The 24,761-nt window shown below is 39.8% G+C and overlaps 1 protein-coding gene across 3 annotated transcripts in view; it reads right to left on the reverse strand.

Annotated features, from left to right (window-relative positions):
- Window positions 1–10,051: 10,051 nt before the first annotated feature.
- Window positions 10,052–24,761, reverse strand: part of ZSWIM6 (zinc finger SWIM-type containing 6) — a 99,082-nt gene continuing 84,372 nt past the window's right edge. For all 3 annotated transcript variants that reach the window (XM_039319909.1, XM_039319922.1, XM_039319914.1), the window contains exons 11-14: window positions 23,569–23,726; window positions 20,390–20,553; window positions 18,604–18,685; window positions 10,052–13,012 (exon numbers count right to left, since the gene is read on the reverse strand). In XM_039319909.1, coding sequence (XP_039175843.1) covers window positions 12,150–13,012; window positions 18,604–18,685; window positions 20,390–20,553; window positions 23,569–23,726 — 1,267 coding nt within the window. In that variant the 3' untranslated portion in view covers window positions 10,052–12,149. The remainder of the gene's footprint in view (window positions 13,013–18,603; window positions 18,686–20,389; window positions 20,554–23,568; window positions 23,727–24,761) is intronic.

Consider the following 24,761-nt stretch of genomic DNA (forward strand, 5'->3'; position numbering starts at 1 on the left):
GATTTGTGCTAGGGTTGTTGTAGTCGGGACTTGGTTCCTCGACTAACTCTGTGTATGTTTGACCCCCTGTAGGATTTGGGGTAAGGTCAGGCCAACCTTGGGAATTGTGTGCCAGTTCTCTTGCGGGGAATGATTTGTTGGGATGCCCCCGGGTATCCTCCGTTGCTGGAGTGCTGTGTGATGTGTGTGGAAAGTGAGTATGCCCCCGGGGTGACTCCCTGGCTGGAGTAGGCGTGAGTGCCTGTTGTGTGGGTAAGCTCCATGACTTTCTTTTCGGAGCAATTGCAGAACCTTGGGACGAGCCGTTTGTGGCTCCCTCAGTGGAGATGGGCAGTAGCTCTTGCCCTTCCCTTTGCTCCAAAGGGTCCCCCTCCCCCCCTGGAAAAGACCCAGGAGTCTCAGCAGAAAAGTCTCGCCTAGAGCGAAGTTGGTCGATGTGCCGACGCAGGACACGACCGTTGTCCAGGGCAACCTCGTAGGAGAGAGGACCTGTGATCCTGGACACAGAAGCGGGGACCCATGTATGACCAGGCCCGTAATTGCGAGCCCAAACCGGGGCACCCACAAGTAGTTGTCTAGGTGCCCTAGGATGTGAGGTAGATGAAGGCAGTCTGTCCGGATGCAACCGGTCAAGTCTAGTAGTAAGTTGGCGCCCCCAACGAAGTTCAGCTGGACTTCTCCCTGTAGAAGTGGACGGTGTGGTGCGATAAGAAAGGAGAAAGTCAGCCAACCTGTGATGCCAGTCCCCGTAGGTGAGTCTCTTCAAGGCGTCCTTTGCGATGCGCACCATGCGTTCAGCCATACCGTTGGTGGACGGGTGAAAAGGCGCAGACGTGGCATGACGAATCAGGTTTGCCTGTAAGAAAGCTTGGAATTCGGAGGAGGTGAATTGAGGGCCGTTGTCGGACACAATGACATCTGGCAGCCCGTGTGCAGCAAAAATCCCCCTCAGTACCTGAATAGTCTTTGCAGTGGTGGTGATGAGACAGGCACAACCTCAAGCCATTTTGAATGGCTGTCAACAAGGACCAAGAAGAACTGGCCCTGAAAGGGCCCAGCGTAGTCAATGTGCACCCTAGACCATGGGGACTGTGTTTCCTCCCATCTATGCACAGGAGCTTGGGGCATCTCTGGGCGAGATCGTTGGCACAGGTGGCATGCGTGTACCTTAGCCTCAATATCTTTATCTAAAGCAGGCCACCACAAGTGGCTGCGTGCAAGAGCCTTCATACGAACAATGCCAGGATGACCCTCGTGGAGGGATTCTAAGACCCTAGTCCTCATTGAGGTGGGAATGACAACTCTGTTTCCCCAAAGCAGACAACCCTGAGAAAGGGACAGTTCGTTTCTTTTGGACCAGAAACTCTGAAACTCAGGACTAGGGCAGTGCTCAGGCCACCCGGACAGGACCCAGGAGCGGACATGTGAAAGTGTGTGATCTGTACCTGTTTCAGCGGTAACATCCCTGGCACTAAGAGGGAGCTCGGGCAAGGCTTGGATTGATAGAATGTTGACAGCTGGCGCGGGGTCAGCTTCTACTACTGGCAGAGGCAACTACTGAGGCCATCAGCATGGCCCATTTCTTTCCCAGGCTTGTGGAGTAATGAAAAATCATATGCAGACAAGAAAATAGACCACCTAAGCATTCTAGGGGAAATGATGTGGGGAGTCTGCTTACATGTGGTAAACAGTCCCAGCAGAGGCTTATGGTCAGTGAAGACCGTGAAATGCCTGCCATATAGAAAATCGTGGAATTTTTTAATTCCAGCAACAACAGCCAGAGCCTCCCTGTCTATCTGAGCGTAGTTGCGCTTGGCAGAAGACAGTGTTCTGGAGTAGTATGCAATAGGAACCTGAGTTCCATCAGACCTGAGGTGACTCAGGACAGCTCCAACCCCGTAGGGGGACGCATCACAAGCGATGCACACAGGGAGAGACTCGTTGAAATGTGCAAGAACACTGTTAGAAGTGAGCAAGGCCTTGACTTCTTTAAAGCAAGCCTCATGCGCTTGTGACCACAGCCACACAGCCTGTTTGTCTAGTAGCCTGTGAAGAGGCTCAGCTACACTAGCTTTATGTGGAAGAAAAGAATTGTAGAAATTCAGGAGGCCTAGAAAGGCCTGAAGTTCGGCCTTAGACTTTGGCCTGGGTGCATCTAAAATAGCAGTTAGTTTGGATTCAGCAGGATGAATCCCAGCAGCATCAATTTTGAATCCCAGAAATTCAGTAGAAGGCACCCCAATCTGGCATTTGTCTTTTCTGAGCTTGAGGCCTGATTTCCTGAATCTTAACAGGACAGCCCTAAGCCTTTCAGCTAGAATGTGTGTGGAGTCTCCTGCAATCAAGACATCGTCAAAGTAGGGGCAGACCCCTGGTATACCTCGTAGTGTGTTTTCCATTACGCTTTGGAAAATCCCAGGAGCGACATTTACTCCAAACTGTAGCCTTTTTACTTTAAAGGCTCCCCTGTGGGTCACAATGGTCTGAGCTATGGCAGCATCATCATCAACAGGCAGCTGTTGATATGCTTGAGCTAGGTCAAGCTTTGCAAAAACACGCCCCCCCTTGAGAGAGGCCAGGATGTGACTGACCACAGGAACAGGATAGGCATGTTGCTGCAATGCCTTATTGAGTGTGCATTTGTAATCAGCACAAATGCGAATGTCCCCATTTGCCTTTAGAGGCGTGACAATGGGGGTCTCCCACGGGCTGGAATCAACAGGTCTAGGATTCCCCTGTTGGATTAGTTTGTCTAGTTCAGTGTCAATCTTACTTTTTAAAGCAAAAGGGACCCTTCTTGCTTTAATCCTAATGGGAGTGACAGTGGGGTCTAGCTTTAAGGACACAGGTGGTCCTTTGAATGTGCCCAGCTGGGGGCTGAAAACATCTGCAAATTCTTTGCAGACTTCCTGTAGGTCGAGTGTTTGTAAGCTGTTGAGTCCTGTGACGTGTATCCCCAGGGCCTCAAACCAATCGAGTCCTATGAGACTCGTTCGTTCACCCCCTACTACTAATAAGTCTAGTGGACCTTCAAAACTCTTGTATTGCACGTTAAGGGTGGCCTCCCCCTTAACACACACTCTTGAGTTTTGAAAATCTGTTAATACAATATCAGAAGGCCTTAACTTGGCCTTAGTCCCACTACTGGAACAAATCTTCCTAAATGTATGCAATGAAATGATGGAAAGGGCAGACCCTGTGTCTAGTTCCATAGATAATGGAACCCCTTGTAGCTTCACGTTGAGTGACAGCTTTTTCTTCATGGGCTTGTGTGTGCCTGTCCTACAGATGCTTCTTCGCGAAGCGCAAAAACCTACCTATTCTGGCTGGGGAATCTGGTACCCTTCAGGCGTTCTTCTTGGGGTTGTGCCTTTCGTCGGCCCAGGCACACAGCTGCAATGTGCCCTTGTTTACCGCATGCCCGGCAGGTAGAGGGAGCGGAACTTGCAGTCGTTCTCCTGTGGCGACCTCCACAGCCGATGCCTTGAGCGGAAGAAGAGCTTCCCTTCTGGTTCTCTTCCCTCGCGGGGTGTAGACGGTCGACTTCCTCGTCCGGATCCTCCTCGGAGTTTCGTCGGACGTCTTCCTGGTTCACGGACGCACCCTCTGCACTGTTTCTGATCGGCCGCATGTTTTTGACGGCGCCGCCTGCTGCTTCTTCTGCGGTGACTTCCCTTAAGGCGTCTTGGAAGGATAATTCTTCCTTTGCGAAAAGTCTCTGTTGTAGCTCGCGATGCCTTAACCCGCACACGAATCGGTCCCTCAGTCGTTCCTCGAGGTCCTTGAACTCGCAGGGCTTGGCGGCCTTCCGTAACGCGGCGATGTATTCCTTGGCTGACTCACCGGACCGTTGATCCCTTTGTTCGAAGGTGTGGCGCCATGAGATAACGGACACCCTGGGGTGGAAGTGCTCCTTCAGCAGCTTCTTCAGGTCTGCGTAGCTTACAGACTCTACTGGGACAGGTGCTGCAAGGTTTTCTGCGATTTCGAAGGCGTCTTGGCCGCAAACGCAAAGCAGGGTGGCCGCCTTCAAGCTATCTTCCCTCACTTGGTTTGCCTTGAAGTAGTTCTCCATTCTGGATACGTAGGACTCCCACCGCTCTGGATGTGAGACGTCGAATTCCGAAAGCCTTCCGATTTTCGCCATCTTCGGATCTTCAGGAGATGGGTCTATCAGCCAGCCTACCCCCGAATGCGCACCGGATTGGCGGGCAGCTGCCGAGTCGACGCCGTTCCTCTTTCGCCGCTCAGGACTCCTTGGGTAAGCTTACACTTCTTTCTTTCCAGGTAGTGCAAGGCATCCCACCTTCGTCGCCAGTGTTGAGTCCGTGGCGGGAAAACAGACACGAGAAGCAGCTGGAGTTCTCAGTTTCATTTATTCAGCGTTCAGCTTACAGGAAGATGGCTTCAGCCTCGCCCAAACGCCTCGCAGCCTCTTATATAGGCAACTCCCGGGTAAATGGGTTACTTTTCCCGCGCCAGCACCCGCGCATGCGCACGGCGCTGGCGACAGCCTGTCTGGTCCCGGGCAGCTTTGCACCTGCCCGGGACTGCCTGCAAACGCCCGAGCCGTTTGCAAAGGCTCGGGACATAACAAAGAGTTTACTTCTAACAGAGGGATCACTGCTTCCCAATTTGGCTGCTGCTTAAACAAGTTTGGCATGGGCTTTCAAAACTCTGCATTGTTTTAAATGCTTGCAAAACCAGTTTCCATAGGGTGACACCATGACTAAAGGAATACAGTATGCAGCCACAGTAATGGAAGCTCTTGCAGACAACTTGGATTCTTAATCTTTCCCCATTTCAAGTAGTAAAAGGAGATCTACCAGGTCTGGTTAAACATAGTGTAAAAGAGAATGATCTTTCCTCTCACATGTCCTTTCTTAATTCTAAGTTTATTTAGCTTAAAGTGGCAACTTTAAGATGTGTAGACTTCAACTTGCAGAATGCTCACTGGGAAAATCTGAGAATTGAAGTCCACATTTTAAAGTTGCCAATTTTGAAAAACACTGTTTTAGACTGAAAGTCTGGACCCAGTCCTTGCCTTTGCTCTGGAATGAAATGCACAGCTCCAGGTTTCTTTGAAGCATTGATGTCATCTGCAAACTTCTCTACCACTAAGATTGGTTAATAAAAACTTTCATATTTGATACCTTGTAAATTTCTTGTGTTAATGTTTTGTACTGGGTTGTCACTGTGGTCCTATAATTAAGGAGCCAAACTCAGATGTATATCGTGGGGTTGTAGCTGGAACAAGTGGGATGGTAACATGTTTGTGATTAACAAAACAATTAAATACCACCCCAGAATGGTATATGCTCCATCCCCAGTACTATTTCCTAACATAATTCTGCCATTTTCATGCAAAATTTATCCATGCATCTAAACTATTTTGATCCCCAATTCAATTCTATGGATCTGGATTTTAAGGGACTTCCAATGTGTCACTTTGAAGCACCCATGAACCTGCAGAAATTTTGCTTGCCATTTGCTGACTTCTTTCCTCTTCTGACATGTGACAAGTAATGTTAATTAAGGAAATCAGGAACTACATGAGGTAACAGACCAAGCAAAACAGCGGTTAACATTATTATTTTCCATAATGCCCCTGTGCACCTAAGTTTTCTTAGGACAGTGGTGGCAAACCTATGGTACGTGTGCCAGAAGCGGCACTCAGAGCCTTCTCTGTGGGCACGTGCGCCATCGCCCCAGCCCTGCCTCCCCCCGCGGCCCCCTCATCAGCAATCCCCCTGGAGGAGAGTTACCCCTGGGTGTGGAGCAGTGCAGCCAAGCACATGGCAGCTGGGCAGCAGAGACAAGACTCCACCCTCACGCCCCCTTGCACACAGATGATGTGGGGCATGGGTGGAGGGCATGGCCACCATGGCACTGCAGGGCCGCCTGAGCGATCTGTGATGGGCTGTAGAGATGGTGGGTGGCCTGGCAGGTGGGGGTGGGGCAGGGCAAGAGTGGAGCAGGTAGGGCAGAGCAATGGGGCGAGGAGGCAGGGCAGTTTTTGGGCACTCAGTCTCTAAAAGGTTCACCATCACTGTCTTAGGAAATAAAAATGAAGAACTACTACAGCTGAATGTTTTATTTGGAAATATGTCGATCATTCCAGAAAGGATAAAATAGGTGTAGAAGTAAGCATTTTTTGGAATGGGAGTAAAGGGAATATCTGGGAGAATTTTGATAAATCGGTGCTTTATAAACCAATAGATAATTGAAGAGAGAATCCATAACATATTCCGGTGGGCCTATTAGCTCATGAAAGGAACTGCTTCACGATTCTTAGTTATCTTCACCTCTTCTCTGTAATGTAATCCATTTGTCCCACTATCCATCAATGTTGGAAAATGTGAAAGTGATCTTTTGCAATGCATGGGAGCTTGTACAAAGTACTTCTTTTGTACAGCTCCTTTAGAAGCCATTTAGGCCTGTTGCTGTGTAAATGCATGCACATCTGGATTGCTAACTGGGAAAGAAAATCCAAGCGCAGAACCCTAAGAACTATTGGAAAAGTACTGCACAGCTTTAAACTGGAAGCCTTTTTCCAACTAACAATTTTTATTATAAGCTTTTGTGAGCTGAGCTTACTTCACGAAAGCTTATGCATTTTAATAACAATGATTGGAGGAGCTGCTATGGACTATGTCTGATTTGTTGCTACCATGCGCTAATGTTTTTTCTCCTACAATGGCTGCATAAAGCTATGCAGTTGTAGAGAGCTCACAAAGATTATTGGCCTCTGGTAGTTCCAAAACTCCCAGATGAAGATAAAGAACAGTTAGATTATTTTATCATCAGGAATTTGAATTTTTCTCAAAGTCTAAATAAAGAAGTGCATTTATAGCCATGGTTGCTTTATTGATTTAATGATGGCGTTTCTACAGAACATATCTACAGAGATAAGTGAAAGGGTTGGATTTAGTGTTTGCATATCCATAAAGGAGAATATTTGGTAGCTCAGGACTGATCCTTGGTGCTCTCTGAACTTGAATGTTTTCTTGAAGATGTTTCATTACCAGAACTAAATAACATCATCAATGTGGAAAACAATTTATTTTCAGAAATTATAGATGCCAACTCTATTTCCATTGGATATTCGTCTTTTCTTTTAAATCCTCCCAAAATTCACTGGCATGAGATAGGAGAAGAGATCCAGAAAACGACAAGCAATATACAATACAGTATGTCTGTATCATTTCAGGCTCTTTTCTTTTTCTGATGTTAAATTGTGGTTTTAATATTCATTCTCAGCTGTTGTTTTATATTGATTTTTAGATAAACATAGTTTTCACGGACATTTTTATACTTTGTTTTTTTTTATAATTCTTGTAAAATGGAGTGAAATTCACATCAGTGTAGTCCAGTAAAACAGTAGGAACACAATAATGTTGTTCTGCAATATTGTTCTAGGGTTCCTCACCTACAACTGAGAATCGGTCAAAAACTTGCAACTAGAAGTAGAGTATATATAAGAAAAGCAGTACAACACTTTGGTCTAGGTTTGGAGAAAACATCACATTTCAGGTTCTGTTACAGTGCTGTAGAGGAGAATGAGAAGGAAATCGAAGAGTTCCATTCTAGGTGTATGAAGTTATAAAAATTGTCCGCAAAGGACTTTTTCAAGGAAGAGAGGGCTGGTAACATAAAGTGTATAAAATGCAGACAAAGGCAAAAAGTCTGAAACTTTGCCCAACAAAAAGCACTTCAAAGCAGATGACAAAATGGCTACATTTTGGATTAGCAACCAAGAAAACAAGATAGAGCCAATAGTGAAATTGCAGCTTAGAATTCATGGTAAACAAGGAACTCAGATATATTATGGATCAGTGTCCCTTGTTACTAAAGAGTGTAAAAAGTACCTTTCATCAAGTATGGGAGACAACATCAGTATGAAACACAAAGAAGATTGCCAAGCTACTATTTGTCTCCTAATCTGTTTTTCACATCCACTTATCTAATTTTCCTGCTACCATTATAATATTTATTTCAAGTATTTTGTGTGTCTGAAAATATGGGCATCCTTGAAATCAGTCTTGACTCCTGGAGACTGCCTGGACAAGTCCCTGCAGTTTTCTTGGCAAAGTTTTTCAGAAGTGGTTTGTGATTACCCTCTTCCTAAGGCTGAACGACAGAAACTGGCCCAAGGTCACCCAGCTGGCTTCCTGCCTAAAGTGAAAGAGGACTCACAGTCTCACAGCTCTTAACCTCACATCTTTAACTACTGCACAAAACTGGCTGTCAACATATTATTTTAGATTTGTCCAAATCATGGCTGGTGACATTTTTATTAGAAACAATCAAATTAACCCAGAAGACTGTACCATATTTCAGGTTACTCGGAATTATTCTTTTTATTTATACTTTCAAAGTTGGAGGGAACTAATATTGCCTTTATCCTTTGCAATCAGGTATAATCTTACAAGGACACCAAATCAACTTTGTGTTCAATCTACTGGCTCCATTTCAGCACTTATAAATAGCATGGTTTTAAGTGTCCAAATTTATTTATTTTTCTTCACTATATTGAATAATATTGTGGGCTAATAAATAATGCTTGAGAATCAAAAACCTACCCACCCTTTAAAAAAACAAACAAAGCTGAACTATTTTCTGCTGAGGTACTGTCAACACAAAACATTTGGCAATGTAAATTCCTCCAAAGATTTACAAGACTATTGGTTGTTAATTGGCAGAAAATAAGTGATTATTTTTCTTTTTAATAAAAAACATTTTGTTTCCATATACTGTACAGAGGTTTGCAGGTAAACAGAAGTTTTTACTACATTGCTGCATCTTTCTTGTCATTTTAATTATAAGCATATTTATCTCATCAATTAAAGTGGGGAAATCTGGGTGAGATTTGTGGGTGCTCAAAATTTCACAAAATTAAATTGGAATAATAGATGTCTCTTGCTCCACTCCATGAAAAAGAACTATTTTTTCTTTTCCTGATCACTAGGATATAGTACATAGAAAAAGCCACATCATTTAATTGATTTTTTAAAAATGATACAGCAATTGATGAAAACCTGACGTTTTGATCCTCAATGTTTCACACAATAAAGCTGTATTTTAATGCTTAACTGCATCAAAATGTTCAAAAATTTTGAAGCTACGTTGACATGCTTATTCTTGAATTAAGATGATGTACATTGGATTGCATTGTTAATAATTTTCTTTTCTTGTGTCTTTGTATCAGTGTTGACTCCTGGCTGAGGAATTCTGGGAGTTGAAGTCCACAAGTCATAAAAGGGCCAAGTCTGAAGACCCCTGCACTAGACTATACTGTTAATATTGTTCTACTGCACTTGTTTTTATATTTACCTCTATATGTCTGTGTCAGTTATATAATTCCAAATGAATTTGTATTTGAATAAAAAGGTGTACATGTAAAGTACTGTCTGCAAAATAAATTAATCACGGATCTTGTATTTGTCCAATACAGATTTTATTATTAAATGAATGGATGTAATGCCTGAGCAGACTACAGAAACCATGATTCAGGTAAAATCTGGTTTCTATCCTACAACCCTGTGGTGTGTGTGTGTGTGTGCATGCGTGTGTGTGCACATGCATTTCATATATGTACTGAATTGACAGGCTATAACTATTTACTTGGTTGCCACAAATGGTGCAAAATCAAACCTGGGTTCTTTAGCAATTTCTCGTCTGTTTTGCATTTTGGTTTAATGATGGGTTAGTATTTCATCTCAATGCAAGTACTTGATGAGGACTCAGGATAACTTTCCTAACATAACTATGAAATATTTCATTGGTGATAAGGCTGTACTACATGTTACACTTACATATTACACTTATCAACAGTTTATGGAACCATGATCTACACAAGTCATTTTTTTCTGGCTTTCCAAGACATAGTCAAAATAAACCACACTAAGTTCATACAACATACTAAGTCAAAATGCATGTTACTAATTTGTGATTCTAGCTTCTAACTAAGTTAGGAAAATAAAGTGTCTATTCAGAAAAATGTTTTCAGTATCTATTCACAAGCAACAGACACATAAAGGAGTCTAAAATCAACTTTCAAAAAACTAATTTTAATCAAAACAAAAGAATTGTTGATCATTAACAAGTTTATAAAACAGTGATTTAGTTACATAAATAAATTGATATCAGTGTATCAAATTTTAATTACTTTCAACTTCATGAGGATGTTTACATGGGTGAGGAAGTACAACCTTTTTTCCTAGTATAATAAATAAAATGGAGAGCATGGAACATTTTTCCCTCTAAATAAAAAAAAAATCTACAAACATACTCTAGCATGTTCTCTAGTGAAAAGAACAAGAGACACGGGACAACTTTTGCACCAAAACATTAAAAAAAATGCATTAAATGCACAAAGGTACAGAACCATCAGCTAAAGTAAAAGACACTATACTGTAACCAAAATGGTAATAAGAATATAATGAACAGTTTGGTAGTTAGATCTCCAGTTTGGTTATTTTAAAGCATTAAGACAAGGCAAGATAGAAGGCTGCTTTTCTTCTGAAGTAATTCTAGAGGAAATAAAAATACTTTGTTGGTTTTATTGTTTTTTTTTAAAAAAACTAACTGAAAAGTAGAACAGTCATACCAACTTTCTGTCCTGCACGAAGTCAAATACCTATGCAGAATAAGATTAGCTTATTAATAGCTCCTGCAAAGGCGTAATGTATCATGTCAATCATTTGGAAAACACTGCAGGTAGCTACAGACAAGGATGTACTACACGGCTACCACTAATGACGGAAGGGCAATGCACACAAATCACATGGGATAACTAGGTCCTTGCAACAACTGGCTAGATGCTGCAGCCATTTTCACTATACTGTTGCTTCTGTAATATAATTTATGAGAAATGGTTAAATAAATCATTTCAACAAAATAGCCAGGCGTTTCAGGGACTGTAATCCAATATAATTTGCATGCACACTGCTAAGTTTACAAGTAGTAACAATGTGGTCCATTATTATCCATAGCCATCCCATGATATGAAAAAAGGGATATTTAAGTTTTCTAGGCTAGGAGGCACAAACCCCAAATCTGGCATACTGTATTCTTAATGCTAAGGCTTGCTGCTCTGGCTGTGTTGTCCCCTCTTTACTAGAGTGCCTGATACAAGTGCACAAGTGTGTATACATATACATATGCATACACGCATCTGTATAAATATATATATATATATACGTATAATTTTCCCCTAATTTCCATCCAAGAATTCAATCCAAAAGGTGGCTCTGCATAGATGCCCAGCATATTCAGTTCGTCACCTGAGCCAACCCCTGAAGCTAGGCGCACTTGAGTCTTTTTAACGTTTCCTTGTTTTTTGTTTAAAACCAAGCTACTGCAGCTTCAAGTATTTCGCATTATAGATTTTTTTTAAATAAATTAGTTAATGTTATATTTTTTTCAATATTCCGACATATACTATAATATATATATATACAGTACAATAAATGCTCTCATTCTTTAATTTTATTTTATTTTTTCAGATAAATCCCTGAGAATGTATGTTGACAGTCGCTAAGTTTCCACATGCGCAAGCGTTGTGTGTGCCATGCTTCTGGATGAATAAGCACTGCAAAGCCACGTGGGTCAGCCTTTCGAACTATTAGTTATTTTGGAGTTGGTTCATTTAAATAAGCTGAAATGTCAGGATGAGTTACAAAAGGGTAAAGCTGGAGCCATTCGAGGTACTTATCACAGGATGGAGGTGTTTTTGTTTGGTTTTTTTTTTTAAAGCCATTGCAATATTTTTTTTCTTTTCTCTCTCTCTCTCTCTCTCTCTCTCTCTCTCTCTCTCTCTCTCTCTCTCGGATTTGAGGCTGTGAATTAGACAGAAAGAATGGGAGAGCTTGGTGGACTTTTGCCACTTGACAACATAGACTCAGTGTAAACCAAACTTCTCTTTTAAGCCTCTCAATCTTTCATACAAAACAGAAAAGGAAAGGGGGAAAAAAACACACATACTTTCACAATGTGACATTTTAGTTTTGCAAACTTGGTATAGAACTATACACATATAATACCGGTGTGGCTCTGTTTAAGTTAAAAAGGATACAAAGGCAGGCTCAAGTAAAAATGTATTGCCCTCCCACCCCCTTCCCCATCCATTCACACGTTTTCTCTTTTTGTCAACCAAAGCGTTCGCGAACCAACATCATCAGTTTCTTTTTGCCTTTGTAGATTTGTTTTAGGTTGTCAATGAACTGAGTAAACTGAATGTGTCCATCATGAGCCATCAAAAAAGTCTCACGGGCCTTACTCAGGAATTCTATAAACTCGCTGTAATGCCGTGGACTGATGTGCGTGAGCCGAGAGTGTGTTGTGTTAATATATGCTCCAATTGTGGCATCTAGGAGTTGCCTTAATGGGGCTTTGTCCAAGGACATGAGCTTACCAGAGTTCCTCCTTCCGTGAAGTCCCACCATTCCAGGAGTGGTCAAAGTACATCTACGCAAGATATCGGACAGTACTGTTGCACATTTGACACTTTTGACCACCAGAGGTATTATAGCCGCCAATTCATTTTTTCCAAGGGAGTGACTGAGTGCACAAGCCCATAAAACATCATTAATGGCAGGGTGTGTATCCTGATTGTAACTCAGGTTGAGATGTGTCATGGCCAACGTGGCCAGTTTATAGGCCCGCACAGGGTAACCACGATGTTCCATGTATCGTGCTATAGTGAAAAGCTGCGTATAGCTCATGCCAGTTGCAGCGGCGTCAAGAACAATTTGGTAAGCAGTCTCAAAAGCTATGTGATCCTTTTCACATAAGGTCAGTGCAGAGAGGGCACAGTTCTGAGGATCCTTCATGGCACACTGTAGAGCAAGCGTCCTAGCACTGCTGGCCAGTTTCTCCTGCTGATGGCAGTCTAGATGCAAGCGGACTATAGTGCTGTTGGACATTACTGTGGTAGCAACAATACTAGTAGCTTCAGTTGGAGTGAAAAGTGTAAACCAGCTTTGCATGATGCTGTCCAGTGCATACACACCTATGAGACACAGAAAAATATTTGTCACAAAGATGGACGTAAACAAAAGACTGAAGAAAGAGCCAGATACTTGGGAGAACCACTTACAGAGACTTCCAAAGGTACCTGCACTTTGAAAACACAGTGTGCTCTGCACCAAAGATTGAATTCAGTATCAGAGAATCTTATCTTTCTTCTTTAAAATAGAAATATCCTGTTTTTTTCCACAAAGGTCCTTTTGAAATATGCTGGCAAACCCAACTAGCTTCATTAAACATCCCTGAGCCTGCTCAGAATCAAATAATAAGCTGAAATAGAATATTTCTATCAAATTCGTGGCTGTCTGAAGCAAAGCAGAGTTAACGTGAATGGAAAACTTTATGAGCGATTTGGTACTTTTGGGTTCTACAGAGACACAAATGCTGCACCAGCAAAATAAACATTTTTTTCCCTTTCTCTATAAAAAGCCAATTTGAAAAGAGCAATGGGACCAAGTGGCCAACAGAACTACCTGTTAATAACAGGAAGTGGTTTGCCCAGCAACTGCTTCTGGCATCTGTGGCATCAGATACAGCAAAACCCTGCATACCACAAGGCCAATAGCACTGTCTTTTATGCACTGGGCAGCTCTCTCCAAAATGCTATGGTACTTGATAAACTTGCCATCTCTCCCACCTTCTACTAATCTCCGAGAGTTTAGCTGTTCTGTGTTGCCTTAATGGATAGGACACAGCTGAAAAAAAATCTGTAAAGATTCCTATTGCACAAAACTCCTTTACCTATTTGTCTGAAGGGTTTATCCTGCAATTTGTCTAGAAAGTGGTACCTGCCTAAAACATAAAAGGAACATGCACTTTAAAAATCAGAACTCAAAAGAGCCTTGCTCCAAAACCCTTTCACCTATTTCTGTGTAATAATTTTCATCATTACTCATTTCCTTTCATAATTTTCTTGCAATTTTCATTTTATACTGTTGAAAAACAAAATTAATGTTTTGATCATTCTGCAAATGTTTCCTTGACACAGCTATGAATTAGAAACAGGAATTTTCAGCTTCAGAAGGGACTGTTTCAAGAGTGAAACATTTCTAAAATGATTTGAACAGCCTGTTTTGCACATCTCTGCATGCTGATCAATGGAAGATATAAATCAATCTCAAAGTTGAAGTGGATAACTTCTGGCAGGTTTTTTTTTTTTCCTCCCCTTGCTATATCCCTGGCCCCCTTTCACCCATCCCATACTCTGTCCCATTATTATGTGTATTCCTCACAGGCATTAATACAGAAGCAGGATTGTAGGTATTCTTGCAGTATATCTTCAGGAGACGCAGGAGGAAGTGAATTATGCAGCCCACTCCAGTTGTTATTCAGACTGGGGAACACTATTGAGCATTCTGTATCTCTTCATGGCTTTTGATACCATCCACCATAGTATTCTTCTACGCTGGCTGAGGGTGCTGTGTATGAAGGGCAGTTTTGCAGTGCTTCTCTTCCTCCAAGGCCACTTCCAGGGAGCTGTCAAGTCCCAGTCACTGCTTCATAGGCCTCCCCCCTCCCCCCGAGTATCACAGGTAGAGGCTGTGAGGGCCTAAATGGGGAAAAATAGGGTTATAGGTCCAGGAAATGGAGTGTTTACATCTTTGGTTTTGATAGGATAGCACTGCCCCATTCAGAGCTTATGAGCACCCTGGGAGTCCTCCTGGATTCACAGTTCCTGCTCAACAAGCAGATGGCAGCTATGTCCAGGAAGCTGTTGTAGAACAGCCTCTTCTGTGCCATTTGTGCTTATTTCTGGACCAAGAGGCCATGCTCATATTTAACCTTGTTTTAAATACTACCAAACTGGACTACTGCATGGGGCTGCATGGGGCTGCAGGTTTCAGTTGGTCCAGAATTGAGTCATGTGGACTGGAGTTATGGCCACATCGTGTTAAGCCTGTGTCACTGCTACTCTATGGCAGTATTTCTTTGTGAGATTCAAGGCACTGGTTATCATCTTCATAGCCCTCATGTCATAGGCTGGATTATTTTCAGGATTGCCTTTTTGCAAAAAAATTGTGTGTCCCATTTGCTCCCATATAGAAAATATGCTCCAGGTTCCTTCGGTTAAACCCTGCCATCTTATGGGACCTAAGAAATTGCTTTTTTGTAGCTGCCCTTATGCTCTAAATATACCCATACTTCCTCCCTTCCAATATATGACAGAGCCCAACTCTGCTTGCTATTAAAAAAGCTATCAAGGCCTGCTTTTCCCCAAATATTTGGGTCCGTTTGAGTGGAATCCCCCCAATTGTTTAATTATTTTGTTCAGTTACCATGTAACATGATGGGTTTGGGTCTTTTAATATTAGGTGGCTATTGTGATAGTTTATTATTTGTTTTTTGTTGTATGCTGTCTTGAATCACTTTATTTGAATTGGCAGCACCCATAAATCCATAAAATAAAACAATAAAATAAGGGAACTTGTGACCCTCTAAATTCTGCCAAATGACAACTACCACCAACATAATCAGTGGACTTTTATGATTTTCACTGAATTCAGGCAATTAGCATTAACATGTAAAGCCACAGTACCTGAAGAAATAGATCTATGGAAATTCTCACTCATGCAGGTCACAGTTGTCTCAAAAAGGTACTTTTTGAAAAGGCAACTGAACTGATTTTCCTTGAGGAAGAAGAAGATGTTTCACTTCTCATCCAAGAAGCTTCATCAGTTATGGCTGAATGGGGGGGGGGATCTATAGAAATACTTATTCTTCCATCCCCCATCATCTAGTCACAACTGATGAAGCTTCTTGGATGAGAAGCAAAATACCTTCTTTTTCCTCAAGGAAAGATAGTCCAGCTACCTTTTGAAAAAGTACCTTTGAGACATCTGAACAACTACTCCACCTATATCTTCCTAAACATTTATTAAGTTCACTTTTGGAGGCCTTACTCTGGCTGCTCCCCCTCCCCCAATACTGAGGTGCAGAAAATGGCTTCACAGTAATGAGTCTTTTCAGTGATAGTCTTGTCAGCCCTTCAAGATAGGCAAGATCATAATATGGCATGGCAGAAATTTCAAGAATAATCTCTATTTTGTGGGATAGAATAACAGAATCTTGACAGAGTTTATATCTAACCTTGTGTGTACCAAAGAAAATCAAGGTTGAATTATTTTAACTTTCTTTCCTACCTTTTTCTCTTTCTCAGGACTTTTTCTCTGGAATTCTCCCCTTAACAGCTCACTAAATCCTTCCCCATTTCTGAGACCAAGTCTACATTCCTTCAGACCACCTATTGTGGAATACTCTTCCTGATAAGTGTGCCTGCTGCAGATTTTATAGAGTTCTCGATAGCAAGCAAGATATGTTTTCTTCTGCCAGGCATTTTAATCAATTTATCAGTATCCATCTATTGCTCTTAAGTGCTTCACCACTGGTATACTAGGTAGCTTATATCAGCCTATTATTTATTTTACCTCATTACATTGCCTTTGGTTGTTTCTATGGATTGTGAAATGTTTTTCTTCCAAATTTTTATCATGCAATTTCCATGTGCTATCCTGAAAAAACTTGATTTTGAAGGGTGGCAAATAATTGTAAAAATAATTTAATTAATCCAGCAATGTCAAGAGTGACTAGCTTTCCCCCTCTGTTCAAACCTGAAGATGTTTCAAAATGTTTGAATTCTCTAAGCAGATATGGCAGCTCTTTCCTTATTGCCTTCAATAGAAAAAAAGCAATTTACAGCCTCAGTCTCCTTGATTTGTCACAGATCGTTGCTTGTTGCTACTTTAGCCTATACCCCACTTGAAGTTGAAGGCCTCATGTAGATGTGAATCGCTACAGATTAAAAAAAAAAAACCCTCAAGACTATGATAAACTCTCAATCTAGCACTGCACATTTCTACAAACAAGTCCTAGCATCCAACATATTTCCCAAGGAACGGGCATCCTTTTACACCATTCCATCCCCCAAATAAGATAGAAGATGTCTATATAGCACTGAATATAAGCTCAGCAGGAAAATAGAAATTTGTGTCCTGACTGAAATACCTTCGCCTATAGTCATAGCCAGATTCCGTTCAAAATGAGCTGGTTTCTTTAGTGCCCTTTTGTTGTTCTTATGAGGTCAAACAATGACTGATGGGGTCTATAAACTGAAGCTTACAGGCAGCTTGAGTGCCTCATTATTGCTTGAAATAATTTGCACACATCTGTGTGCTTAGCTAACCACACCCAAACGTCCTCATTTTACTCATCTGGGTCCTGTTGTACTATGCGCTTGCATATACATGTACACCTTTCTCTTGCTCCGTTCAATGCTTTCCTTCATTTACATAAACAAACACATCCTCATTTATTTATAAGCTTAGGTATGTCTCAAAAGTGATCTTTGCATTGCATCATAGTTTCCTTATGGAAGTGACACATACACACACAAATGTACCACAAACAAAAAAAGCAATTTGCTTATCAATAGGATACTATTAAACCACCAGATATACCTCCTTTGGTATGAAGATTAGGAAAGATAAATCTTAGAAAGCAGAAACTGAAATCCTAACAAGCTACTGTTTTTCAGCCATAGATTAGTCAATAAGAGCAATTCATTTTAGGGAAAGTTTACAGTTACAATGAAAAATTCATTTACAGACCAAATGAAATCTAGATTGATTTGGGGTTTCTTAGAAATTACTTGCAGCTGATGAGTCTAAACTTTTATGGCCATTAACAAATTTTAAATATATCAAGAAAACAACTGTAAGTTTTGGATACATTAATACTATGTTCAGGGGTTTGGACTTGTTAAAAACTTCAGCAGAATTTGTGGAGAATGCAAATCCTTTCTCAAATTAAATTTACTTTGAGAACTTGCCTATTCTTGGGAACACTTCTTTTTCATTAGAACATCAGAGACCTATCATAAATTCCTCTGTGTTGACACCCTGGTTCTTATAGCAAATCCAAACATTATGTTTTAGGTGTTGTTTTCAAACAAATTATAACAATTAAGTTTTCCTCATAACTATAAATGCATTGTGGATAAACTTCTAGACAGTGGTATCTCAGTACTCGTCCTTATTTGGTCCCGGGAGATGCGATAAGTACCAAAAAGATGAGTATCAAACTATTTTTTCCCAGAAGGAATAACGTAGTGAGTCAAGGCAGCTGACACTGACACGTTCTACCTTATGTGTTGATTACCAAACAAACGATGAGCACCAGGACAAAATTTTCATGTCAAAATGCGTTGAGTAACAAATTTGATGAATTTCAAAACAGTTGAATACCAAGGTACCACTGTAGTCTCATGAACTACATTCTTAGCAATTTGTGCTATCTTAAATAGAAAATAAATTTCCTTCACATAATTAAAAAAGGCTAGGGTTACATTTCTGTATAAAATGCTACCATTTTGTACCCCCAATGTATGTGACATTACTGGACAGAGGCCAAAATATCAAACCAGCATGTTGTTTTATGTACTGCTGCTACAATTTTCTCTGGAAACCTATATGGCAATCGGGAGAAAATACCATGCAAATTCTTGTGTACCAGAACTGATTATATTGTTTACCACACAAATTAAATCAGGACTCTGCAGAGATCAGTGACAACACATACCTACTTCTGTTGCACATGTCACCAACCACCTCACCATTTCCCGCCGCCGCCAATTTAATGTTGACAATGTCATGCGCATCACCTATTTAAAAAGAGAAATATTTCTTTGAGACATTTGTGTTGCTTTAAGGTATGTTAACTTTGAATAGCCAAACACATTGTGGTGAGTATGTAAAAATATTTATCCAGATCAGCTGCAAAAAATTATATCTGTAATCAATGTATCTTATGTCATTCATCAGCACTGCAAAAGAAATGAGGGGAAGGAAATAATCCCCTAATATTTGTACTTCTGTGTGCTATATTCTTTCACTTGAGTTGTGTAATATTACCTCATACTCATTTTCTAATTATTTCTTGACACGGAATCAAAGTAATTACAATTCCATTTCTAGAATGAATGAGATGGGGATATACCACAAAATTTCACATTCATTTCTCTTTGACACAATCATACTTTTCTAAAGCAATTAAAGATCATCCAGACTAGGAAAGACTCAGAAAAGGTAGCACACACCCTACAGCAGTCGATTTTATATTTGTTATATCACACATTCTGTTTTAATTTGCTTCTTCTTCCCAGATGCCATTTTTATGGCTGCTAGGTGAATAGCTTCCGAGTATTTTCTACATTCTGATATTATCTGTAAACCCATTAAAAACATTCTCTTATTTATGAACTGAAATTACAAAATACACATAACTTTATTAATGTCCATTGCTATCTACCTATGTTCTTTGTAAAGAACAGATAGTCCTCAATTTATGACCACAATTGAGCCCAACATTTCCATTGCTAAACAAGACAGTTGTTAAGTGAGGTTTGCCCCATTTTTAGGACCTTTCTTGCCACAGTTGTTAAGCAAATTCCTGCAGTTGTTAATTTAATAACATTATTGTTAAGTGAATCTGGCTTCCCCATTGACTTTGCTTGTGAGAAGATCACAAAAGACAATCAAATGACCCTGGGACACTGCAACTATCATAAGTACATGCCAGTTGCCAAGTGTGTGAATTTTCATCATGTGACCACAAGATGCTGCAACGATAAGTGTGAAAAACTGTCATACATCACTTTTTTTAGTGTGCTGCAACTTTGAACAGTTTCTAAACCATGAGAAATTACCTGTACAGTGTCACTTGAATGTCCAAAAGGTGACATCCAATAAAGCCCATTCATCAGCAAAACTCCATCCATGGCCATTTTCCTCCTGTACTTCTTCAAACTCTGAACACAACAGTTGTGTGGAAACTGTCCCATTCCTCCAATGCAGTGTTTCTCAGCCTCAGCAACATTAAGATGTGTGGGCTTCAACTCCCATAATTCCCAGGTAGCATCTGGGAACATTGCTCCAATGGGAGATGGTGACCAACTAATCTCATTCATTTCTAGGTTTAACTCTATTTTATTTTATTCTACTGCACAGAAGCAGCATTTTATTGATCCCACACAGGTTAAGACAATTCCAGTTCCAAAGTATATGTGCGTGTGTATCTGTGTGCATGTGTTTATATGTACATATGTACATATATGAATATATGTCAAAGATTAATCCAAACAGCTATGATTCTTGCTGCAATATCAGCCAATTATGCCTGGCCTCAAAAGATAAGCAGTTTTGGACTTTGGACTAGACAGCACCAGGAAACCACAAAGTTGTAGAGAAATTGAAAAAAAAAAACAAACCCCACATATTAGAAGAAGGCAATAGCAGACCAGATCTGAATATGGATAAATATTTTTTTCTCTAATTACAGCATTAAAATGCCATTATGGAAAAAATACCTGAAGACCCAGCTCCAGAGAGACTTTTAGAAGGGTAATATCTGGCAAACTGTCCATAAGTGTTGCTATTTTAAAAGCGTCTTGGGCAAGCTTGAAAATGTGTGATGAGGAGTGAATATTTTTCTGAATAGATTCTAACACTGTTTCAAGCCTTCGAACATCACCTGCAAGAACAGCAAAAGCAAGATGAAATGAAATAACTGTGAATGCTACTTTTATGGCATGAAAACAAGTAAAGCTGACAGATACTGTAATGTATATTTTATGTACTTATTTTAGGGATTCTGCATATATACTGTATCACTGGTAAATAAAATAATTCATTATATACAGCCAGTGGATCCAGTCCAGAAAAGGGAAATGAAATTAGTAATGAGGGAAGCATGTGTATGAATAAAAAAGGCAATTAATAGATCTTTTAAAAATATTTTTATGAATAGATATAAAAGCTTAAATGATCTATATTTATATTTGCAGTTTCTAAATATATATCTGTATAAATATTGTGATATATGGTGGAAGGGTTACAGATAATTATGACAAAAAGGCTTCCTAACATATTTGCTAAAGTATGGTTCAATGAAAACATATTCAGCCATTTTACAAAGGATACAGTAAACCCAACTGTACTATAGTAGATCAGTATCTGCACTACGTACAGGTTTGCTATCATTAGCAAATAAAAGAAAAATGTAAGGCTAAGCTGAAATTAACAAATCAAAACCTTACTTCATTCATAAGGTCAGTGCACTAGTATACTTCTTCCTTAATCAAACTTCCTGTATAGAATCTGCAGAGAAGAATTATGAGGGTATACACTTTAATGTAAAGAAATTAATACTAAAATATGGAAGGAATGGAGAAATTAATAATGTGCTAAGTGGGTAGATTTGATTATTGCTTCACAGCCTCAGAGATATTAGTGCAAAGAAGTAGTCTGTTTGCTTTTAACTATGTATCTGTGATTGATCATCTATGCACTCAAACATATCCCTCTTTAAGGGAGATGGGGCCTTCAGAAATGTGAAAAATAAATAAATATACATTCTACCCTGCATGGAAGTAGCATTTGGGAATTTCCTAATCTGAACCTTTTGACTGGAATCTTCTTCCACCCTATTAAACAGACTGAGAAGGAGTGATATCCTTGTTAGTTGGCAAAATTCAGTGCAGAGGCCAGCAGGAAATATCTCTATAAACACTGAAAGAAGTGATAGTGTATTAGGTGAATATAGTTGCTTCCTGATCAAGCAACAATTTCCAACAAAATAATTTCATCCTTTCTTCATGGACTTCATAGATTAGCAAGCACATTTTTTTGGCAGTTAAGCTGTGTTTTACAATAATGAGAAAGGAACAGTATGCTCAAGAAAGGTGGATATACTTTTATATGAAATGTGGTGAGAGAATGTGGATTGCATTTATTTGTGCAAAATATTGTTCTAGTGTTGCCTGATAAATACTAAAACAACTCAGTCAGAGAGAAGAGTTTTTCATTCTGGTTAGCTAATATACAATTTCCATGTTTTAAGGATATCGTTTTTCATACCCTAAAAGTGATTTCTGAAGGTGTTCACAGTAGTAATCTTAGTTTACCAGGGACACATTGTCAGTCATTCTGTTCAATGGATAAATTGGTAGAATACTGGTGCTCTTAAGGAGGTAAGTATGATTGATCCATCACTGAAAACCCATGCTTTCTGAAGCATCCTTTGAATGATTTTCATAGCCTTGGTAAGGACAATGTAAGACAGCCAACTGCCAAATAAAATACACTGTATTCAGGCATGTGTTTGCCTTTTAAATTGGTGTATCTGCTGATGTTGGTCTTAACTAAATATACTTTTTTAAAATTCATGTGTCAGTTAGCCTAAACTATGCTTACAGGGGATTTCCAATTATAGAAGCAGCTATCCAGAAGGCTCCCCATGTGTTCCTATCAAGATGATATATAGACATGTGACTCTTATAGTTGGGAGTCCAGGTTAGATTAAAACTTGGGGGGCTCATATAAGAGAATTGTTTTTTTTTAATAGCCCATACCCAAGTTGTGAAGTGATTAATTATAAACAACAATGAATGATGGCCAAAAAAAAGCTAATAGCTATGAAATAAATGGAGGTGTATAACCCTACATACAATCTTGTTCAATAATCCAACTGATTATTGTTTGACTAGTTTCAACTAGCTGAACTTTTAATTACTATTCTAAGGCAGACAGTCCCATTTAGAGTGCTTTCAAAACTCCAAAAATGGATTGTAACTAAGGCAGGTGTTACCACAGTAAGATCTAACACCTTTAGGATAGAACAGATTTGGTGCATTGAAAACTCTGTACAAAAATAATTCAGGGCTGAAGTTAAGAATACATTCAAACTGCAAATTTGAATTTTATAGGGAAAAGTAATCTCATCCAAGATGGTTCTGCTTCTATTCTTAACTACCTTTGTACTGACCAAGTACCTGGCAATCTTGCTTTGATAAGCTGTGCTGCTTTTTACTAGAAAAAAGAAACAATTGGTTTCCTCAACATATCGATCTTTTGACATGCCTCTAAACATGCCTTCCTTCAGCTTTAATTGTCTTTTAATGGTTGGGTTTTTTCCCCTGGCATTTGGTTGTTGTCATTGTTTTTTAAAAAATTGCATTTTATGATTGTTTTACTGTATGCTGCCCAGAATTGTTGTAGAGTTTGGCAGCCTTATACGTTTCTAAAACAAACAATCTGTCAAAAAACTATGTTCCTTTTGTTTTAAATATATATGGTCTGGCTTGGACGTTGTGTAAACTCTCATAACTTTCTTTCCCTTGTCAGAAATTTCTAACTTTTTGCTGAGTGTATCTCTTGTCCCGAATTTACTCCTACCAACTATGGCCCTCATTTTCACCTCTGTGAGCTGGTAAGAGGAAACTGAAGCCAGGAGCTACTCATCTTGGTTTAAGGAAACAAGGCAATTACATCACTTACATACTGCCCTATATGGTTAAAACATAAAATGTGTCTAAACTCATATGAAACCTTCTAATCTCTCTGGGGATGCAACAGAAGAAGAGGGAAACTGACAAACTGAATTTTTTTTTTTTACACTTATCAACTAAATTTGTTACACTGGTCAACTAAACACAAATTAAATTTTAGTAAACTAAAATTTCAAATTGCTTTATTGTCAGGATTGTACCTTTGGCTGCTGTTAGCATAGTTGATGCTAACTCACACTGCTGAGATTCAATGTGACTCAGAGTGAACCAACGGGGATACCGGTTTGGAACAACTGATGCTATGTGATGTGGACGAGACATATCTCCTGTTGGAGCTGTTGATTCCAATACCAGTAATCTGCAAGTAAAAAAATATATATACTCTTACTGATCATGCAAATTTGCAGCCTAGTTGATCACAAGTATAATTTTCCTTCTACAGAAACTCAATATCCAAAAGCCACATAGTTTGACCATTTCAGCCTTCTTTAAAATTTACCACAGTTAAAATAGCATGGTTTCTCCCAACATATAGGAAGGGAAAAGTGAGCGCCTAATGCAGGGGTCTTCAAACTTGGCCCTTTTATGACTTGTAGACTTCAACTCCCAGAGTTGAAGTCCACAAGTCATATAAGGGCCAAGTTTAAAGACTCCTGGCCTAATGGTTATTCTTAGGCAAATTATTATTATTATGGATCATCAAAGTACAACATTTATTTTTCCTCTACAACTAATCAATTAATTCACTTTAGACAGAAAAACCTTGATCTTCTATACATGTAATTTTCCTTAATATGATTTTGAACAGCAAGTTTCTGCAAATGTGAACGTAAACAAGTGACAAACCAGGGAAACTGCAGAATTGGTTAAATGATCATTCATTCAGTTACCATTCACAATTACAATAGTACAGAATGAGGAGACTTACAACTACTTTTCAAAGTTGTGGCCTTTGCAGCATTATGGTCATGTGATCACCATTTGTGAGCTTACTGTCAGCTTTGAACTAAAAAAGTCAATGGGGAAACCGCTGAAAGTCATTTTTCAGAGTGAGAGGGCAGCATGTAAATTTAATAAATAAATGATGATCACATGACATTACAAATAACTGCATGGGATTTGCCTAATGACTGCACCTAGAACTGCAGTTGTAAGTCAGCAGTCATATGGCATCACACTTTATGATTGCTTTACTTAGTGACAGAATTTCCAGTCTCACTTACCATTGTTAACCAAGGACAATGCTACTATAAGCCTTTCTTCATATGTGGAGTATACACAAGCCTTGGCAACCTCTTTTTTCTACTGAGTCTTTATAACACTGCCTTCATATCGCCCTCTGACCTAGGGTAGCACCATCATTAGATTTTCCTAATTAATGTCCTAATTAAAT

This window comes from Crotalus tigris, unplaced genomic scaffold, assembly GCF_016545835.1.
Source record: "Crotalus tigris isolate CLP2741 ecotype Arizona unplaced genomic scaffold, ASM1654583v1 scf7180000017604.1628558, whole genome shotgun sequence".
NCBI classification, from domain to species: Eukaryota; Metazoa; Chordata; class Lepidosauria; order Squamata; family Viperidae; genus Crotalus; species Crotalus tigris.